Raw genomic sequence first — 20735 nt, forward strand, 5'->3', positions numbered from 1 at the left:
AGGGCAGATTTACCTCACGTGATATGGCAAAGATCATTTTCAGGAGTGATATCTTACTAGTTGGCCTGTTTGAACTTTTTTGAACTTGAAAATTCTTCTCTGTTATAAAATTAATCAATATGAGGACAAAGCTTCAGCTTTTAGCTCATACCTTTTTGTTAATGGTCCAAAAAAGAACATTTTATTCATAAAAAAACAAAATATCGGCTGATTTATCGGCTATCGGCAAATCAGCCGATTTATCGATTATCTGCATTTTTTTCATCCAAATATCGTTATCGGCCTCAAAAAATCCATATCGGTCGGGCTCTAATCCTGACTGCTCAGTGTATTGAGCCTGCTTTTATTTTGTGTTACTGTATTTCTTCATTTCTATTTTCTTCTTTAATCAACTGTTTTTACTGTTTTAAATTATGTTTTGTTGCTTTTAATGTCTCTGTAAAGCACTTTGAATGGCCTTGTGTTGAATTGTGCTATACAAATAAACTTGCCTTGCCTAATAAATTATACCACATTATTTGTCTGATCATAAAGATTCCAAAAAGGTATAGTTTGGACTATCTATGACTGAATGTTATGGAGTTATGGGGTAAAAACCTTAAGAATGGTGACAAAGGTCAGTTTCAGTTTGTACAGGGGTCAAAAATTAAAGTTGCTCCAATTTTAGTAAAACATGGTGCAAATTGTTGATTGAGCTACTTGGATTAATAAATTGAATAGTTTTGACTGTGTTGAATGCTTGGTCTCTAAAGTAAAGGTCAAATAATGTTGACGTCCATTGGATTCTATGACATGATATGATACATGATGCAAACTATTCCTTTTTGAAACCCTATTAACTAATTTGCATCACCTTTGAACAAAATTGGAGCAACTCTAACTTTTGTCCCCTGTACGAGGTCTATTAGAAAAAGTATCCGACCTTATTATTTTTTTCAAAAACCATATGGATTTGAATCACGTGTGATTACATCAGACATGCTTGAACCCTCATGGGAATGCGAGAGTCTTTTCACGGCTGTCGGTTACGTCATTCGCCTGTGGGCAGTCTTTGAGTGAGGAGTGGCCCACCCTCTAGTCGTTTTTTTCATTGTTTAGGAATGGCTCAGAGACTGCTGCTTTGTTTGATCAAATTTTTTTCAAAAACTGTAAGGCACAACTGAGTGGACACCATTCGATAAATTCAGCTGGTTTTCGGTGAAAATTTTAACGGATGATGAGAGATTTTGGTCTGTAAGTGTCGCTTTAAGGACGGCCCACGGCGCCTGACGGCGATCTGCGCTCCGAGGTGGCGTCGTCTCGCTGTTTCAAGCTGAAAACTTCCACATTTCAGGTTCTGTTCACCCAGGTCCTCGTCAGAGAACAGAGAAGTTTCATAAGAGGTCGGCATGAGGAGTTTATCCGGACATTCCACTGTTAAAGGAGATTTTGTAATGAAAGAACGTGCGGGCAGAGTCGCATGTTGGGCCGGACCCGACCGCGGGGGTCACAACAGGAAAAACACCTCCATTGGAAACCTTAACGGACAAATTGGAACATGCCCAGCTGTTAAACAATTTCTCAGATACTCACTTGTTGAAAGCCATCAAAAGCCGCCTGAATTTTACAAATGGTTTTCAACACGGAGGTGTTTTTCCTGTCGCGGCGCAGACGGATTTGCGTCGTCGTCATGGAACCGACTCGGCGAATTTGCCTGCACGTTCTTTCATGACAAAATCTCCTTTAACAGTGGAATGTCCGCATAAACTCCTCATGCCGACTTCTTCTGAAACTTCTCTGTTCTCTGACGACAACCTGGGTGAACAGAGCCTTAAATTAGGAAGTTTTCAGCTCGAAACAGCCAGACGGACGCCACCTCCGACCGCGCCGATCCGCTTTGTGAGCTGTCCTTAAAGCGAAAGAAACTCCACAACCTCTCATCAGCCGTTAAACTTTTCACCGAGAACCAGCTGAATTTCTCGAATAGTGTCCACTCGGATATCCTTCACATGTCCTGAAAAATTTTTGATAAAGCAACGCGCGCCGTCTCCAGCAGCGTCTCAGACAAAGGATTTCAGCCGAGAGGGCTGGACCAGTGCTCACTCAAAGCCTGCCCACAGGCGGATGACGTCACTGACACGCGTGAAAAAACTCACGCATGTGCACGAGGGTTCAAGCATGTCTGGTGTAATCGCACATGATTCAAATCCATATAGTTTTTTTTTATTTTTTATTTTTTTTTTTTTATAAAACTGCCGGTTAGTTTTCTAATAAACCTCATACAAATTGAAACTGAACTTTCTTGTTGTTTTTACCCCATAACTCTATAGAATTCAGTCATAGATAGTCCAAACTATACCTTTTTGGAATCTTTACAATCAGACAAATAATATGGTATAATTTTCAATATGACTGGAGCATTTTTATATTTTGACCCCTATGTAATTCTTCAATTGATCCCTACATGGCCGCCTATTGAAAATTCAAGTGGCCCGTCGTTTTTTTCAAAAGAGTAATATCTAAGGTGTACTTCTGCCAAATTTGATGCTTTTGTCACCATTTGAAGTATTCCTCTGTAAATATTCTGTTATCTGCTGCACTAAGAAGAAGAAGCGAGAAAAAGTCACCTTGCAGCCGTTGTACTTAGCGTCCAAGCTACCTCCATTTTCCAGCATACACATGCATACTGGCTGTAAATATTGCTCACTGTCACCTCGGGGGGAATGCTCACCCCATACCACGGCTACAGCTTGTTATGGACAATCTGTACCATCTTGCGTCTGTGGTTGTCAATGACAATAAGCTGCCAGTTCCGGTGTAACAGTATATGTATCTCTCCCCCCCCCTGGAAATCTTGCTCTCCACCCCTGAAAGGCAACTTTCCTACAGGGCAGCACTGATTAAAGCTGACCTAAACCTTGATGAGGCGCAATCAGGATATCCACCAAATACGTAATAAAATCATCAGCATTTATTTATTAATTTGTCTGTCTGTCTGTTATCAGGATTACGTCAAAACTACTGCACGGATTTTGACAAAATCTGCACCACAGATAGACATAAGGCCGTGGAAGACTCCACTGTATTTTGGAGGTAATCCGGATCCAGATATGGATCCTGGATCAAGAATTCACTTTATATAGGCTTGGAAGGATCACATTAAATCTACTTCACGGATTCTCACCAAATTTGCACCACAGATAGATATAAGGCCGTGGAAGACTCCGCTGAATTTTGGAGGTGATCTGGATCCGGATTGGCGGATAAATCTCAGATTGCTCTTGTTCCAAATGAGAACAGAGCATCAAACTAAACCTGTCACAGGCGTAGGTCAAACATTTGTCCCGGTGATTATATACTTATGAGTTTGGATGACATGACCTTGAAAGGTCAACAGCAAGGTCATAACTGTGTAACAGTTGTGAGTTCATAGGGATTAAACCTGGTGGGAGCGTACGTGTGTGTTAGTCAACGCTAATGAGGTTCAGTATTGGACATAATTAGACAAATGTCCCGGCGTGTTATGGTTCACACCGGATGAGGGCTCGGTGTCAAACGTAAGGCCTGGGGGTTTCGGGCTTCTCGTTCTCAGCGTTGTGACCTCTGAGGATCCTCCAGTGGGTCCCCACCGAACACTTTATCTTCACTAATGATTTGTCTTATTTTCTGTTTGGACGGACACACGGGGGACTGTGTGTATTTCACAGGATTTATCTCTTTGTTATCTGTGTTTGCAGCAGTAAAAACAGATAACAAAGCCCTCTCACAACCCGGGTCAAAGGTGGCTCTGAAATAAAGAGATTTGTGATGCTGTGGACTGGGTTATATCTAACGTGTCTTTTCTTCCCCCCAAGGTCACTCTAACTCCACCTTCCTGTCCTGGAGTCTAGACTCCAGACAGATCCAGGGTTTTTTGGTCCCGGCTCCACGCTCCACCCCTGGTGTTCCTGTTTTCCAGCTCTTTGTCCCCGGAACTTACCCTCCTGGGTGTCCAACAGGCTTTTTTCAGCTCGCATCTGTATGTGAGTCCAGCGTCCTGTCCGACAGAAGGTTCGGCGTCCTGAACTTTGGGACGAAAAGGAGAGAGTGTGTTTCGGCTTCACCGTCTTCGACACTCTGATCGAAGCTTTGAAACAGTGTTCGCTGTGATTCCGCCTCGCCGCTTGCAGTCAGAAAGTTTTTTGGGTTTTTTTTTGCCTCTATCCTCGGGTCTGGAACTCGGCATTTACGCAGAACTGCTGCTGTTTTTTGTTTTTTCTTTTCACCAGACGACTACTAACCAGTGTTGAAGTGTTTTTTTTTTTGGTGTGTGAATGAAGTCAGAAATCAGCGCGTCTCCATGACGAAGCTCAGCGTGGGAGTTACTGAAACTTTGTCCTAGCTTAGTTCCACCTGAGCGCTCCTTATTTTTCCTCCTTTGTGTGGGTTAGCCTGTAGGGTTTTTTTTTTTTTTTTTTTTTTTTTTTTTTTTAAAGTGACACAAGATGAAGACGCTTTTGGTGCTGTGTGCGGTTTGCACGCTGGCTGTGTTCTGTGTTTCGGGAACTGCGGAGCAAAAACTGAAAAACTGCAACGAAGTTCGTGCTGCTTACAGCTCCAAAGGCTTCAATGTCAACGACGTCCCCAACAAAGTACAAGGTGAGTTTAAAAAATAAAAAAAGACGAAGGCTTGGTGGTATTTATTGTGTTAAAACTGAAGGGTTTCCCAAAGCAGGGGTCTGGGGCCACAGCGAGCCCCACAGAGGACTCCTGATGGCCCTGAAGCAGAGAACTTTTCAAGGATCTGATCACTCTGATGATCCACAGCTATGTTATGTTTTACTGGCCAAGCCAAAAAACAAAACATATTTCTGTTCCTTTTCTTTGCACATTAGATTCCATTCAGTCATTAATATGTCATTAAAATCAACTTGGTGATGCTTTGCTCAGTAGAACTGCAACAAACGATTATTTGGCTCATCGATGAATCTGATATGGTTTCAACACGATTAATCGGATTAGCGGGGAATTTTAAAAAAATGTGCCAGGGAAACAGTTTTTCTCTCCTTCCATCACTTTATTTAACAACAGAACATTATTTGAAAAACTTTAAAATACTTGAAAATCAACAAATCGTCAAATGTCCCTTGACTGTTGAAATATAAAATAATAAAGAATAAAACAGTTTATAATAAAGAACAAAAATAATTATTTCAAATGACATTGCTTTGAGTTGCCATAAAACAACATTGAAACACATAAATGTTCTAAAATATATGGTGAAAAAAAAGAGGTATTTTTGTTGCTGCAAACGAGCAATTAGCATAACCAGTTAACCATAAAACCTAAATCAAAAACTGTAGCCTGACTCATTATATGTGCAACAGTCTCTGTATAACTTGTAAACTATGTGGTCAATTCACAATGACACATATGACTCGTGTCTCTTTCTCTAAAATTGTATTGTAGCATTATTAGTTATTATTACTATTATTGTTGTTGCTATTATTATTAATATATAAATAAAAATAAATTAAAAATATTATAATTTGTAATACATTTGACTCTTTTACAACAACAAACGCTGAGGCATTAATTATTATACAGAAAACAAATGCACAAACATGCTGAAATAGTAAGTCCCTTCGGCTGCTCCCTTGTTTGCACTCGGGGTCGCCACAGCAAATCCAAGGTGGATCTGCATGTTGAACTGGCACAAGTTTTACGCCGGATGCCCTTCCTGATGCAACTCCACATTACATGGAGCAATGTGGCAGGGGTGGAATTTGAATCCGGAACCTTCTGAACTGAAACCAAGCGCATTAACCACTTGGCCACCACCCCTGCTCACAAACATGCTGAAATGCCAGCAGCTTAATGCTAACTTTAACATTGAAAACGCCATAGACATGCTAACGCATTAGCATAAGCGTTAGCATAAAATACATCTATCAACTGTTTCAGAAGACCATAACAGGTCAGTTTAACATAAAAAGGTAAATATTCCTCACAGATATATGCTCTTTGGGGTTTTAGTGGGGAAAATTAAGATAAAGCGAAATAAAACAAATGAAACCAATGAAGCAGCAGCTCGAAGCACTTCTTCATTGGTTCAAGATTCAAAGCAAAGCTCAGTTGATTATATGGAAGAAACTAAACATTTGTGGTAAAACAAAGTTATTTATCAACTAATCGATGACTAAATTAGTTGACAACTATTTTAATAATCGATTTTAATCGATTAATTCGATTAGTTGTTTCAGCTCTATTGCACAGTCCTGAAGGGAGTAAAACATCCTGTGAATCAGTGTGACTGCATGGGGAAGGTTCTTCTCTCCTTATGTGTGCGTTTTAGTTGTTATTTCACATGCAAAGTGTTGCACGACATGCACACGTTGCATGAAGTGTTGCATTCAGAGCTGCTGGAAAATTTACAAAGTAGTTTGAATCTGAGAGCTGGTTGATTTAGAAGGTGGAGGGAAGGAGTCTCCTAACTTTGACTGGAGCCAGTGTAAGTGGGAGCACTGGGGGATTGTCAGCGTCCCCACCACTACACCACTACCTTCATTTGATGCTGCCAAATATGTGAGCACAATTCAACAACACATGGATTACACTTCATATTGGCTTGATTTGTGACTTCCTGTTCACGACTGACTCTAAACGCCCGTTGCTGCAGGCTATGGATTAGTTGAAAGTGGTTTCCTTGCAGCCTGCAATAAAGAACCGGCTTGTTGTCATGAGCTTTGATTCCTTTACAGATTTGCGCAAAAGTTAAGTGATATTTTCAGAATGTCAACAAAACACAATAGAGAAATGACAGTCTTGCCATTTAGTGATGGAATACGATTGCTGGGTTTGTCCTCTCAACAACTATCATTCCAGTGAGGGAAATAAGTCCCACTAAATGTTACCATTTTGGGTTTTTTTCTAACTCATTGCTTTATCAACATCTCTTATGAGGTTTAACAAGCATTCCGTCTCATGAGCTAGGGTTACATTAGCTACAAGTGACAGCAGAGATAGAGGTTAAGTGGTGACTTGCCATTTATTTTCAATCAGAGCGAGTGTTTTGCAGTGGAAAGAGGCAGCTAGGTAGGGCCAAACTAGACCTTAAGTCTTTTTTTATGAAAATACTGGCAACCCAACATCACTGCTACAGTGCAGCCAGTGTTTCACTTTTTTCCACATCTTATTTATTTGAAAATGGATGACATTCATTATTCATTCATAAAAAAAAAACCTACAAAAATCACATGTACAGAAGTATTCATAGCCATAAACCCAAACTTGAGCTCAGGTGCATCCTGCTTCCACTGATCATCCTTGAGATGTTTCTACAGCTTAATTGCAGTCCACCTGGGGCAAATTCGGTTGATTGGACATGATTTGGAAAGACACACACCTGTCTACATATAAAGTCCCACAGTTGACAGTACATGTCAGAACACAAACCAAGCATGAAGTCAAAGGAATTGTCTGTAGACCTCAGACACAGGATTGTCTCGAGGCACAAATCTGGGGAAGGGTACAGAAACATTTCTGCTACTTTGAAGGTGCGAATGAACATAGTGGCCTCCATCATTCGCAAATGGAAGATGTTTGGATCCACCAGCAACAATCCACCAATCAGGCCTGTATGGTAGAGTGGCCAGATGGAAGCCACTCCTCAGTAAAAGGCACATGGCAGCTTGCCTGGAGTTTGCCAAAAGGCACCTGAAGGACTCTCAGACCATGAGAAACAAAATTCTTTGGTCTGATGAGACAGAGATGAAACTCTTTGGCGTGAATGCCAGGTGTCATGTTTGGAGGAAACCAGGCAGCATCCCTACAGTGAAGCAGGGTGGTGGCATCATCATGCTGTGGGGATGTTTTTCAGTGGCAGGAACTGGGAAACTAGTCAGGATTTGAGGGAATGATGAATGCAGCAATGTGCAGAGACATCCTGGATGTAAACCTGCTCCAGAGCGCTCTTGACGTCAGACTGCGATGACGGTTCATCTTTCAGCAGGACAATGACCCTAAGCACACAGCCAAGATATCAAAGGAGTGTCTTCAGGACAACTCTGTGAATGTCCTTGAGTGGCCCAGCCAGAGAACAGAGCTGAATCTGATGCCCAAAGATATGTGCGCCAAGCTTGTGGCATTGTTTTCAAGACTTGAGGCTGTAACTGCTGCCAAAGGTACATCAACAAAGTATTGAGCAAAGGGTGTGAATACTTAGTTTCTTAGTTTTTATTTTTATTAAATTTACCAACCCCCCCCCAAAAACATTTTTCATGTTGTCATTATGGGGTGTTGTGAGTAGAATTTTGAGGGAGGAAAAATGAATTTACTCCATTTTGGAATAAAGCTGCAACATAGCAAAATGTGTAAAAATAAAGCACCATGAAAACTTTCTGGATGTCCTGTAATCTGAGTGAATAGGCAGCATAAAATCAGATAGCTGTTTGCTCGAACCAAATAATACAAGATGGCAGAATACGCGCCACAACAGCTGTATTTGTGTAGAAGTCCATTTCTCATATTTTGTAAAAGTTGGCAAGAAATAAATACTTCTGAATCGTAGAACGCTGTTTTTGTAACCAGATAGCACCTCTGAAGTAATTTAAAAGACATTTTACGGAGATGTAGTGTGCACGTCCTGGGAACGCCCATCAAGCGACAAAACCAACTGCTTGGCTCACCAATTTGTAGCCAATGTGACCTTATCATTACTCTGTCCAGATGAACCGCAACACACATTTTTGAATGTTATGTGACTCTTTCTGTATGTCATGTGACCTGTTGTTGTTGTCCATTCGGCTGCTCCCATTTTTTTTTTTTTTTGTGGTTTCGGGGTCGCCACAGCGGATACAACCAGATCTGCATCGATATTTGGCACAAGTTTTACGCTGGATGCCGTTCCTGACGCAACTCCAGTGGTACCTGGAGAAACACACACAGCCGCTGGTGTTTCAAAGAGGTCTTCCATCCAAGTAATAACCAGGTCCCGCACTGTTTAGCTTCTGAGATCTGATGGGATCAGGCTGACACAGAGCAGATCAGCTTTGTCATGTGACCTGTAACAGCCGAAAAAGTGCTTTCATTGCAGTTTTGCAAACTATGGCTATTATGAGTCTTTTTTGTGATACTTTTTATTTTTTAAATACATGTTTCCATTAAGCTTATTTTAAAGTCTCCTTCATATTGTGTAATTTGGAGGGAAATGAAAACTCGCCTGCAGTCATGTGACCTCACAGAGGCCCAGTGCTGTCAGCTTTATAAATGGTAAAACAAATAGTTCATGACTATAGAATGCAGATGGTGTTTTCTAAGGTTTTAGATGAGTATTTACAGAGATTTAACTATGTTTTGACATTGGCCGATCAAATCCTACGTGGTGTGGTGCATAGTCAAAGTCGTATGACTTCACAGCAACTCTGTGTTGCCATTTTTATAAAGGTTAAAACAAATGGTTCACAGACATGTAGAGTACTGGCATTTTCAAGGTTTTGGGCATGACGTTGCATGGATTGAATACATTGTAATAGCATTGGGCGGTATAAACGATATATTCGGTTCACAGTATAAATTTGGCCGACAGTAGAGGTTTGGACTCCACCGACCAATCGCGGTAACGCTTGTTGATGATGTCATTGACGTATCTTCCTCAGTGACTCTGAACAACTGTAAAAGGCTGCAGTCAGTGCTTAAAACTTCTCCTTGTAAGAGTGTTAAAATTATAAATTATTTTAACCCTCTGGAGTCGCCTGACTGAATTCAGTCATGTAAAAGTCACATGACCTAAATAAGCAACTGTTCCATTAGATTCACCAGACTCAGTCTGTGTTTCAGTGCGTTTTAAAAGTGCATGCATCAAGCTTTATACAAGTTTTTTAATTATGTTAATAGGCCTACTATAACCTGAATTATGATTTATAATTTTCGCAGTGTTTTCTTTTGGTGAATTTTATGGTCATATTTGGTTCGTGTATTTGCAGAAAGCCACAGTAAACAGTCTCACATTTCCTCATTCAACTGCACTGAGAGCCCCGTCTCAGGGCAGGGGAGCGGAGAAAACAAACAAAAAAAGCCTTTCGCTTTATCATTGGTGGAATCCCACGACATGAGCCAATCAGGATCATCAACCCACGTGGTGGTGTCTCTCTGGAAAAAAATGCTACCAAAAGCAGACAAACTATTACTGCCTCCTGATGGACAGGAACAGGAATGGTGAAATGAGATTATTCCAATGCAAAAAATACATGTCTAACAAGTCAGAGAATTAGGCGCTCAAAATTAATTATATCTGTTTATGTTTTTTATTTTTTATTTTAATCAATTTAGTTTTGCAAAGGGACTATATATTGTGATATGAATTTTAAGTCATATCGCCCAACCCTACATTGTAAATACGGTCTGATGAGATATTTTGTGTCATGGCATGCCATCACTCTGGTACTGTTGCAGTATGTCAGCAAATCTACCAATTGCTGCTTTATACAGGACGTTGTACATGAAAATGAAAGCCACTATGACAGGGGTGGGCAGTCATGTGCCATGAAGGGCCGAGACACTGCCAATCACCTCTGCAGGACATTTCATTAATGATCAGTTGTCTCAGCACATGATTTCATTGACGATCAGGTGTTGATGTACAGGGAAGAAGCTTATCAGCAACCCACCTGCTGAGGTGATTGGTTGCTATGAAAACCTGCAGTGTCTCAGCCCCTGCTACCCACCCCTGAACTATAATATAGCACACACCATCGGGCTTAATCGTTTAAAACTGTATTGTTACAATAAACTATTTTGGGACCTACGTCAGTGTTTCTTCTAGGATTTCGAAACCAGTCCTCACTGTCCAGCCAACAGCACCGCCTTGATAATAATACTAACAATAACAGTAATTAATAATATTGCTGTATGTAAAAATGGGGTGGAGGGGGTTTGACCCCATGCCTCTCTGACTACGCACTTGTACTGTCTCTGTAAGTAGGATGAAAGTGGCTACAATGTTGAGAAAAAAAGTATATATTTTTTGGAAATTCCTACCCTATTGGCCTGTCAGAAGGACATATCACACGCACCACATATCAGCAACAGACTTGGTGTGTATTGTAAGAGACAGTGAGTGAAATTATTTTAAAACTGGTATCAGTTCATACTTTGAATTTTATAGTTCAGAAAATGTCAGTAACACAACATATATGATTCTTACATGTTTCGGTTTTAAACATCAAACTGACCAGTACTTTTACTGACTTTGGCAGAATGAGGTACTAACATCAAGTTGCATATCTTCATAGGTTTGTCAGTGAAATAGAAGTGTAAGGGTTTCTTTGCTGTAGTCCAAAGCTTTCATCTTAAATGGTCAGTTTTGACTGATTGAACCATATCCTCTTTGGAATGTATGCATGATAAATAACTTAAATGATGAGAACAATTTTTTTTATCTGTTTTCTGTCAGTCTACTAGTCATTTCAGCTCATGTTGTAAGTCGCGGTACACGCTTGGCAAAGTAGCCGTGTAACATTTGGGAATACATTCTTTGAGCAAATGTGCGCCTGGCAACTGTTCACTGCTTCAGCCAACAAATGTAGTCTTCATTTAGGAAATTCTTGGAGCTAATTCCTAACAATAAGCGCTATAATGGACTCGGAACCATTCCTCTTCAGAGAGAAGCCAGGCCTGTGTTTATGTCCGAACTTCCTTAGTTATGACTCCTGCGGCTACGAAGTACAAGCAGACCGCTGTGATTTAGTAAACATTTATGTGCATTGTGAGTGAGATTCTTTCTTGTTTGGCATGATTTTATCATTTTACCTGTGTGTGTGTGTGTGTGTGTGTGTGTGTGCATTGCTCATGACTGTGTCAGGATGTAGTCATGAGCAGCACTTGGTAATAAATAGTAATTGTTATGCTAATGGTGAAAAAGCAGTGAGAAGCCAGATCAATTTAGGTAATAATGAGTTAAAGGGAAACGTGCATGGGGGGAGGGGAGTTCTAGAATGAGGGGGGCATGGGGGAGGAACTCTACTGTACCCTCTGTACTTTAAGGGGCCATGAGTTTAGGCGTATCCATAAAAGTTTTGTTCGGAATCTGTGCTTCATCCAAGTGGAATGGACTTTTTGGAGCTCTATGTTTTGCCCCCCATGGTTCTGGTTTGGGTACTATTGCCATAGCTTAAAAAAAACACGCACACATTTGAATAGCCTTTGGGTTATTTCGGTTTTTGTAGTTACATTTGTGCATGATTGTAATATTGCAGTTGTGACTTGCTACCCCCCTTAAAAAAAAAAAAGAATTAAGGGGTTACACCATAAAAACCATTAGACAAACGGTGGCAAATAACAAAAAAACCAATGTCTGTAATGACAAGGCTGACAGTGATGACTGTGACATTCCAAAAAAAGTTGGGGGCTTCTGTGGATGTGAGTGAAGAAACTGGGAATGGGGCAACATTTGCCTGTTGCATTCCAATTTGCCGTTTTATTTTGGAGTAGAGTAGAGAAGCATTGTAAAGCAGGGAAAGAGATAATAATCTAGGCTCCAGTTTCCCATGTGCTTTCTGGCAAACTACAGCTAAAATTTTGCATGTACTTTTTAAAGAAAATCCTCATCCATTTCACTTCATCATGAAGCTGTATAACTGATGTTTTAAGTAGACAAAAGTTGCACCATGCACAGTTTCTCCAACCACAGAAGTCTATAATTCCTACAGCATGGTTTATTGTCATGGGTGTCTTGGTGGCTTACCTCGCTTGCATCTTTCCAGCAGGATCACTCAGTGTTTGAGACTTGCCTATTTGACACAGATTTACCATACAGAACTGCACTGTTTGTGTTTGGAGCCTCTCTGCTCTGTTTAAGTCTGATCCTGTCAGATTGCATAAGCAAAGCAAGGTAGGTCCTGGTTAGTGCTTGGATGGGAGACCTCTTAGGACGGCCAGAGGCTGTGTGTGTTCCTCCAGGTACAGCTTGAGTTGCGTCAGAAGGGCATCTGGCGTAACACTTGTGCCAGATCCCAATGTGGCTCTATACTGGATCCGCTGTGGGGACGTTGAAGAAACAGCTGAAAGGCACACAACCGTACTGTTTGTATTTCTTAACGATAAGGCTGTCTACACATCTGTGAATTTTGAAGGCTCCTGCTTCAGCCACCAGGGGGCTGACAGCCATGGTGAGGTACTAACACACATTGAACATCAGCAGCATCAGGATCTCATGGCTGCATTATGATGAATTCCCACTGCAAGACAAGACCAGATATGTGATATTTGTAATCTAGACAGATGAATGTAACAGCTGTAAACCTGGACTGCCATTTAGACATTAATCCAATATTATCCAAGCCCATTTCATTACCTCTGATGCTCTGTGTAATGTAGTTCAATGGTTGTTTATGTACCGCCCAACGGCAATGCTCTGTATTAACACCCTACAGTCTAGCGCCCGACCGATATGGATTTTTTTTTTTAGGCTGATGCCGATAACAATATTTGGATGAAAAAAATGTCGATAATCGATATTATATAAGCCGATATTATTATAATTTTTTTTAAATGAATAAAATGTTATTTTTTTGGACCCTTAACAAAAAAGGTATGAGCAAAAAGCTGAAGCTTTGTCCTCATATTGATTAACTTTATAACAGAGAAGAATTTTCAAGTTCAAAAAATGCAAAAATGGGCTTAATAAAAAGAGTGACCAATGCAATGAAGCACATTTGACACATTATTACATAAACTGAGTTAAACTGAAACAAGAGAAATGTGGGGTGAATTTAATCACAAAGTTATTAAAAACAACATCCTTATAAACTTACTTGTATGCTTTTGTCAGCCGATCAGTGCAGTGTGACGGCGAACTACTGGGGCGGTGATGAACATATTTAAGCAGGGGTGTAAGCAGCTCTCAGTTGAATGGAGTCAGAGCTCCATCTACTGGACAAATGGTGCAAGGACATTTTACATTGTGGACACAAACATTATTTCAGTAACTGTTCTGTTTATGTGAAATTATCGGCTAAATTTCGGCCGATAGTGAGTACTTTGAAAAGGACTTTTATTGGCCGATAATATCGGCCGGCCGATATATCGGTCGGGCTCTACTACAGTCTATAGTTAGTCATGGGTTACAATGAGTGTTGTGTCTTTAGTAATGTCATTGTAGACACCCCTATCGATGTAAATAAAGTCCAAGACACATTCAGTTATTTGAACCTTTATATTTAGACTAAATTGCCGCTCCCAATATATTTTTTTTTTGTAATGTGTGGCAGTCTTTAAATGTGGGAATGAATGAATGAATAGTAACAAATGAAATAAGGAAACAAACAGCACTTTAACAACAAACCAACCAACCAACTTTATTTGTTAAGCACTTTAAAACAACCACAGTGGACCAAAGTACTGTAAATAAGAATAAATCCACGCATGCATGTGCCTTAGACCTGTTCAAAATGTCAAATGTTACAAAATCTTTTGGGCCACATGTTGTTCTTGTTCCACTAATAAAATAAAAGATCTGTGCCAAATTTTATTGTAATCGGACATTTTTTAGGGGTCCCCCACAAAGCAACAATTTTCTCCAAACAAGCAATGTAGTAATCTAGTAATTCCACTAATGTTCTCCTCTGGGTGACCAGCCAACCACCACTTTTTGTTATTAGAAGCCATCACATGTACCTGTAAAAGAAAAATAATGGCATCAGAGTCTTCTCCCGTTAGGGTGACGTTGCCTTGCCAGCGGAGGGAGAGGAAAATGTGTCACTCTGGGGGACCTCTAAATCTTATCTGATTGAGTTCAAATTTGGTCTGCACCTATAAAACACCAAGTGGAACAAAAACATGTGGCCCAAAGTCTCTCACAACTTTTATTTTTTCACTATATAACATAAACAGCCCTAATGTTCCTATGTGGACTTCTAATCAAATTCATCTTCCTTTGTTTTGCTATGTTATGTTGTTTTGATTTCCTGTTTCTTCAGCTGTGTAAAACTTTGCAAAAACCTTGTAACTGTTAGAATGGCCTAAGCAGTGGGTCACCCCTCTGAGTCTGGTCTGCTTGAGGTTTCTTCCTCACTATCATCAGAGGGAGTTTTTTCCTTACCACTCTCACCTGTGTGCTTGCTCTAGGGGTTGGTAAAGTTAGACCTTGCTTGTGCTCTGTGTGCTTGCTCTAGGGGTTGGTAAAGTTAGACCTTGCTTGTGTGAAGCACCTTGAGGCAGCCATGATTTGGTGCTATATAAATGAAATAAATTGAAATTGAATAAGTAAAAATCAATATAAAATACATAAATCACATAAAAACATAAAATCAGAAACAAAGCACAACTAAAACAATTAAAAACCATGAAACATGAGTAAAAATAACCATACGATAAAGAGCAATAACATAAAATCAAACAAATGAATGTTTCTGTGAAGGCTCTCAGTTGTCCAGGTGGTTTCTATAGTAGAGAAGCTTGTCCAGTCCAGTCGAAGATTCAAGCTTCTCTACAAACAAATGAAGTCAACATCTTAATAGGTGTCAAAGGCTAAGGAGATGAGACGGGTTTCAAAAGAGATTTAGAAGCAGACAGAGATGAGGACTGTCGAATTTGCTGAGGCAGGCCCTTCCATAATTTAACAGTGAATGCGCGCTACCCCCTGAGCTTCTGCTTAGTTTTAGGCACACTCAGGAGCAGCTGATCAGCTGACCTGAGAGAGCAAGTGTAGGAGGTCAGAGAGGTTGGACAGAACAAGAGTAGAGTCCCTTTATACAGAGAGTAGCGACATGATGAGGTTAAAAAGAAAGGTCACCTGACTCATGGTGCCATCTTGGGGCCAAAATAGTATTCACTGTTAAGCTGTCTGCATGTAAATCCAGCTATTTTATTTATTTATTGGCTGAAAATGCCGGGTTGTTGTGCATTTGGATGCACAAATAGACACAACAAGGGGTTCAAGATGTACAGATTCCCTTCAGATCCAAACAGAAGAAAAATCTGGGAAAATAAAGTCATCCGTGTGGGATGGAAGCGACTTCTTCATCAGAGTTTTGAGAGGTAAATTTATTGTTCAGTCCCATGTAGAGTACGACTCGCCTAAGCCATCATCGTATAAACTGGATTTTTTTTTTATGGTTTTCAATGTAATAAACACTGTACATAACAAATTTTGTGTCACGGATTTTTGCACACATTGGATAAAATGTCTTGTCCGAGTGCAATCTATTTCCATTAAAAACCCATTGCATATATCGGGCAGAGCAGTCTGGATGTGCACAGTAACAGAGGTACAAAGTTAAAGTTCAACACTCTGACACTCGCCGATTCCGGTAAAGTGGAACCAGAATCATTTCCCTGAGTAAAAGCCCGACCATTTATTTTTTTCAAACCGTGCTCAGACATGGGAAGCATGACGTTAAATCAAACTCCACAAAAGGCTGTGATTTGATGCTTTTCTGGTTTCACCCTTTCCTCTCATATTTTAATAGTTTTTGCAATGCGCAGGCTGATTAAATTTCGGGATCACATACGTTTGGCAGAAGAGTCTGCAAATTTACAACATGGAGTCGAAACAGAGGAAATTGTACATCTACCTTTTGAATTGGAGGTGATGCTTGTAGAAAGAAAAGGTTGTTGCGGGACAAATTAATCCAGAATAAAGCATAATCCAACGATGAAGTTTAAAACTGTCACACACACCAACGTCATGACACAGAGTTAGAGTTGCAGAAGCATAAATTAGGCTTTCAATTAATTAAATAAATAATCATAAATTGTAAATTTGATAGTGTAACTATTTTTATATTTATTTTGATAGTACCTGTACCTGGATGTGTTGTTGTATGTGGTTAACTGATTAAAAATGTTGAAAACATAAAGTTTGTTTAGTAGATCAGCACAATTGGCCTCAAAATTGCGCCATGTTCTCAGTTAACAGTACTCTGTATATAAAGGAACTGTAGGCAGGAGCATTCAGGGATTGAAAAATAAATAAAAGAATTTTAAAATGAATCCTAAAAAGTATTAGTATTAGTAGCCAGTGGAGCTGAAATGGGGGAAATATGCTCATATTTACATGTGCTGGTTAAAAGATGTGCAGCAGTGCTCTGTACCATCTGGAGACAGGCATTGGAGGATGCACTAACTCCCACATACAGTGCATTACGGTAATCCAGTTGATTAGTAACAAAGGCAAGGCTTACTGTCTCAAAGTGTTGCCTCGAAAGAATTGGCTTTATTTTGGGCAGCTGCCTCAAAAGAAAAAAGCTTGATTTAACAACTGTTCTGATATATCTCTCAAATTTCAGATCAGTGTCCACTTTAACCCCTAGATTTGTGATGGTTGGCTTCAACCATCACAAATGCATTCCATCACAACCATCACTGGGCCAAGGAACCCAAATCACATAGACAACACTCGGGTGATGGTCTAGTGGTTAAAGCGTTGGGCTTGACACCAGAAGATCCTCAGTTTTAAATTCCAGCCTGACCGGAAAATCACTAAGGGCCCTTGGGCAAGGTCCTTAATCCCCTAGTTGCTCCCGGTGTGTAGTGAGCACCCTCACATTGGGGTGAATGTGAGGCATTATTTGTAAAGCACTTTGAGTGTCTGATTCAGACGGAAAAGCACTATATAAATGCAGTCCATTCACTCAGATAAAATGCGCTGAAGACTGCCCGATGTCCAAACGTCTGGATGGTAAACACAGGAACAGCGACGTGATGAGCGCATGGAGTACACAGAGAGGCATGGAGCGTGCTGACCATTTGGAATGGCAGCGCGTGCATGCTCAGGACAGCACATAGCATGGATATTTTTATTCTGTAATGGACAGAGTATTTTTGAGCTGCTGTCATGGGGACATGGAGCGCACAGGCCGCTGACCATTTGGAATGGCAGCGTGCACACACTCAGGACAGTGCCTGCATGGATAATCTTTTTATGCTGTGGTGGACAGTTTATTTGCAGGCTGGTGTCATTGGCACACAGCGCAGGTGGGATGAGAGAAGCTTCTTTGGCCATTGTCCACCCTGCGCTGTGAAGGCTGTACCGGAGGCGAGTTCACATGTATATTCATGGTGTCATGGGGTGGTTAAACAGTTCCACGTCTATTAGATGGTGATCATGTAATAAAACGTATATTACAGCGGTGAGATCTGTTCAGCTCAGAGCCTCTGATGCGTGCAATGTGTGACAGCGGTGGGGTGCACCTGAGGTGGCACACGGTGCTTTTGGTTTGATTACGCACTGTTCACACCCACTGTACATGATGAGTCCGTGCCACATACATGTCCAACATTTCCTTTGCCCTCCCTGGACGGGGTCCAGTGGAGGTGGACATACATGGCACAACATGCTGGCAGGCTTTGCCATGACCGATCCATCTCAGAGATGAATCAACCACGATCAGATCATTTCAAATGCTGCTATAACGCCGTCAGAATATGTAGACTGTGATCAGATGGTGTACAAACGGCACATCGGCTGCCATCAGATGTGCGTTCCATCTCGACAGCGCCAAGAGTGTTTTGAACTGTGCAACACACTCGGGACAGCCAAGCGAATGGGACCAAATATGTAGACTGCCTTGAGACTGCTGTCCATCTTCAGACGGCACCTCAATACTTCCCGATTATTGGTCCGATGTGTCATTCTGATGCCATTTGGCCTCAATCGGTATATATGTAACAGGGGTGTAAGCATGGAACTAAGCAGGAGGATATAGAGATAACAGAAGAGGGCCTAGAACTAAGCCTTGTGGGACCCCACCCACATGAGAGAGGAGCAGAGGAAGACACAGAGTTACAGACAACCCAGCAACAGACAGTGAGCTCTCATTGCACAAAAGAAAAAATATGATAAATGGAATTCATGATGCCACAGTGGCTTAGAGGTTAGCACAGATGCCTCACAGCAAGAAGGTCGTGGGATCGCTTTCCACCCTTTCTGCGTGGCGTTTCTGTGTGCGTGTTTATTACATGCAAACTTGCATGTTTATTACATGCTTATTTAGGGTCCTGACCAAGGTAGCATCTCTTCATCTGGAGTTGGTCCCTGGGTGCTGGACTCTGGCTGCCCACTGCTCCTAGTGGTTGGATTGGGTCCAACTGTAATTAGGATGGGTTAAATGTAGAGGACAGATTAAGTTGTATGTGTGTACAATGACAGTAAAGCTTCTTCTTCATCATCATAGTTTTTCATCTGACGCAAAAGTAAAAAGCAATTTGCCATGACTCTTTGCAGGAACAGCCATTCACACGATGTTGAGTTGCTCAGCTGCAAACTGGGAGTAATTTGAGGATGAAGGACCCATGCAATCCATAGTAGGTGCCAAGAAACCAAAACAAATATGCATAGAAATTAAGTGATGTGTAATAAAATGGAATAACGCAGGGGAAAAAATATTGAACATGCGTACCGAAATTTATTCAATACTTGCTGATAATGACACCTTTAAAATTGCTCCTCTATGGAGAAACTAGTCTCATGCACTGCTCAGGTGTGATTTTGGTCCATTCTTCACACAAACAGTCTTCAAATCTGGAAGGTTCTGTGGACTTCTTCTATGAACTTTGATCTTTAGTTCTTTCCATAAAATTTTTTTTGGATTCCATTCAGCTGATTGGCTGGACCAGCAGCTTTATTTCCATTCTCTGAAACCAGTTCAGAGTTTCCTTGTCTGTATTTGGGATCATTGCCTTGCTGAAATGTTCACCTTCATTTCATCATCTTGGTAGTTTTTTTTTTTTATATACCAAAAATGTCTCTGTACATTTTTCCATCCATCCTTCCTTCATTTATATTAAGTTTGACAGTGTTGTCTGCTGAGTAACAGCCCCACACCATGATGTTCCACCTCCAGACGCCACTGTTAGTGTTTTTTTTTTGGGGGGGGGGGGGGCGATGTGCAGTGCCATTCATGGTGTATATTATGGCATCCAAAGAGTTCAGTTTAGGTCTCGTCTGTCCAGACTATGTTCTCCCAGTATTTCACAGGTTTGTCTACATGTTGTGCAGCAAACCTTAAATGAGCTTAAGCATGCTTTTTCTTCAGCAGTGGAGTTTTGTCTGGTGGGTGTGCAAATATTGTTTTCTTTGAAACAATTGTACCTGCTAATTTCAGGTCTTTCTGAAGCTCTCTCCAACTCTTCTGATAATTCTTTTCAGTCCTCTGTTAGAAATCTTGTGAGGAGCACCTGAATGTGGCTGGTTTATCGTGAAATGTTATTCTTTCCACTTCCAGATTATGGCCCCAACAATGCTCACTGGAACATTCAGAAGTTTAGAAATCTTTCTATAACCAATGGCATCAGTATATTTTGCGACAATAAGGTTGTGGAGATCTTGAGAGAGCTCTTTACTTTAACCCATCATGAGATGTTTCTTGTATGACACCTTGGTAATGAGACACCTTTTTATAGGCCATCAGTTGGGACTGAACCAGCTGATATTAATTTACACTGACAAAGGGCAGGATTGCTTTCTAATTACTGATAGATTTCAGCTGGTGTCTTGGCTTTCCATGCATTTTTGCACCTCCCTTTCATCATATGTTCAAATTACTTGGGTTGTTACTGACATCTGGAGAAAATTTCATGTCAGTAGCATCTTTAGAAATATATTTACTGAGGGAAAAATGGTGATGTGTTCAACACTCTTTTACCCGCTGTATTCCAAATCTTGTCTCTGGGATCATGTTCATTTCAGTGATTTTCTTCTGAATAGCTTCTGGGATCAAGAAATAAACTGACGCATTAAATAAGAAGCCGGAGGGATCTGACATATGTCCTGCACACAA

At 40.7% G+C, this 20735-nt stretch overlaps 1 protein-coding gene across 1 annotated transcript in view; it reads left to right on the top strand.

Annotated features, from left to right (window-relative positions):
• Positions 1-3876: 3876 nt before the first annotated feature.
• gpc4 (glypican 4) overlaps positions 3877-20735 on the top strand; it is a 170592-nt gene continuing 153733 nt past the window's right edge. Inside the window, exon 1 of the mRNA XM_034181484.1 lies at positions 3877-4617. Coding sequence (XP_034037375.1) covers positions 4464-4617 — 154 coding nt within the window. The 5' untranslated portion in view covers positions 3877-4463. The remainder of the gene's footprint in view (positions 4618-20735) is intronic.

This window comes from Thalassophryne amazonica, chromosome 11 (assembly GCF_902500255.1).
Source record: "Thalassophryne amazonica chromosome 11, fThaAma1.1, whole genome shotgun sequence".
NCBI lineage: Eukaryota > Metazoa > Chordata > Actinopteri > Batrachoidiformes > Batrachoididae > Thalassophryne > Thalassophryne amazonica.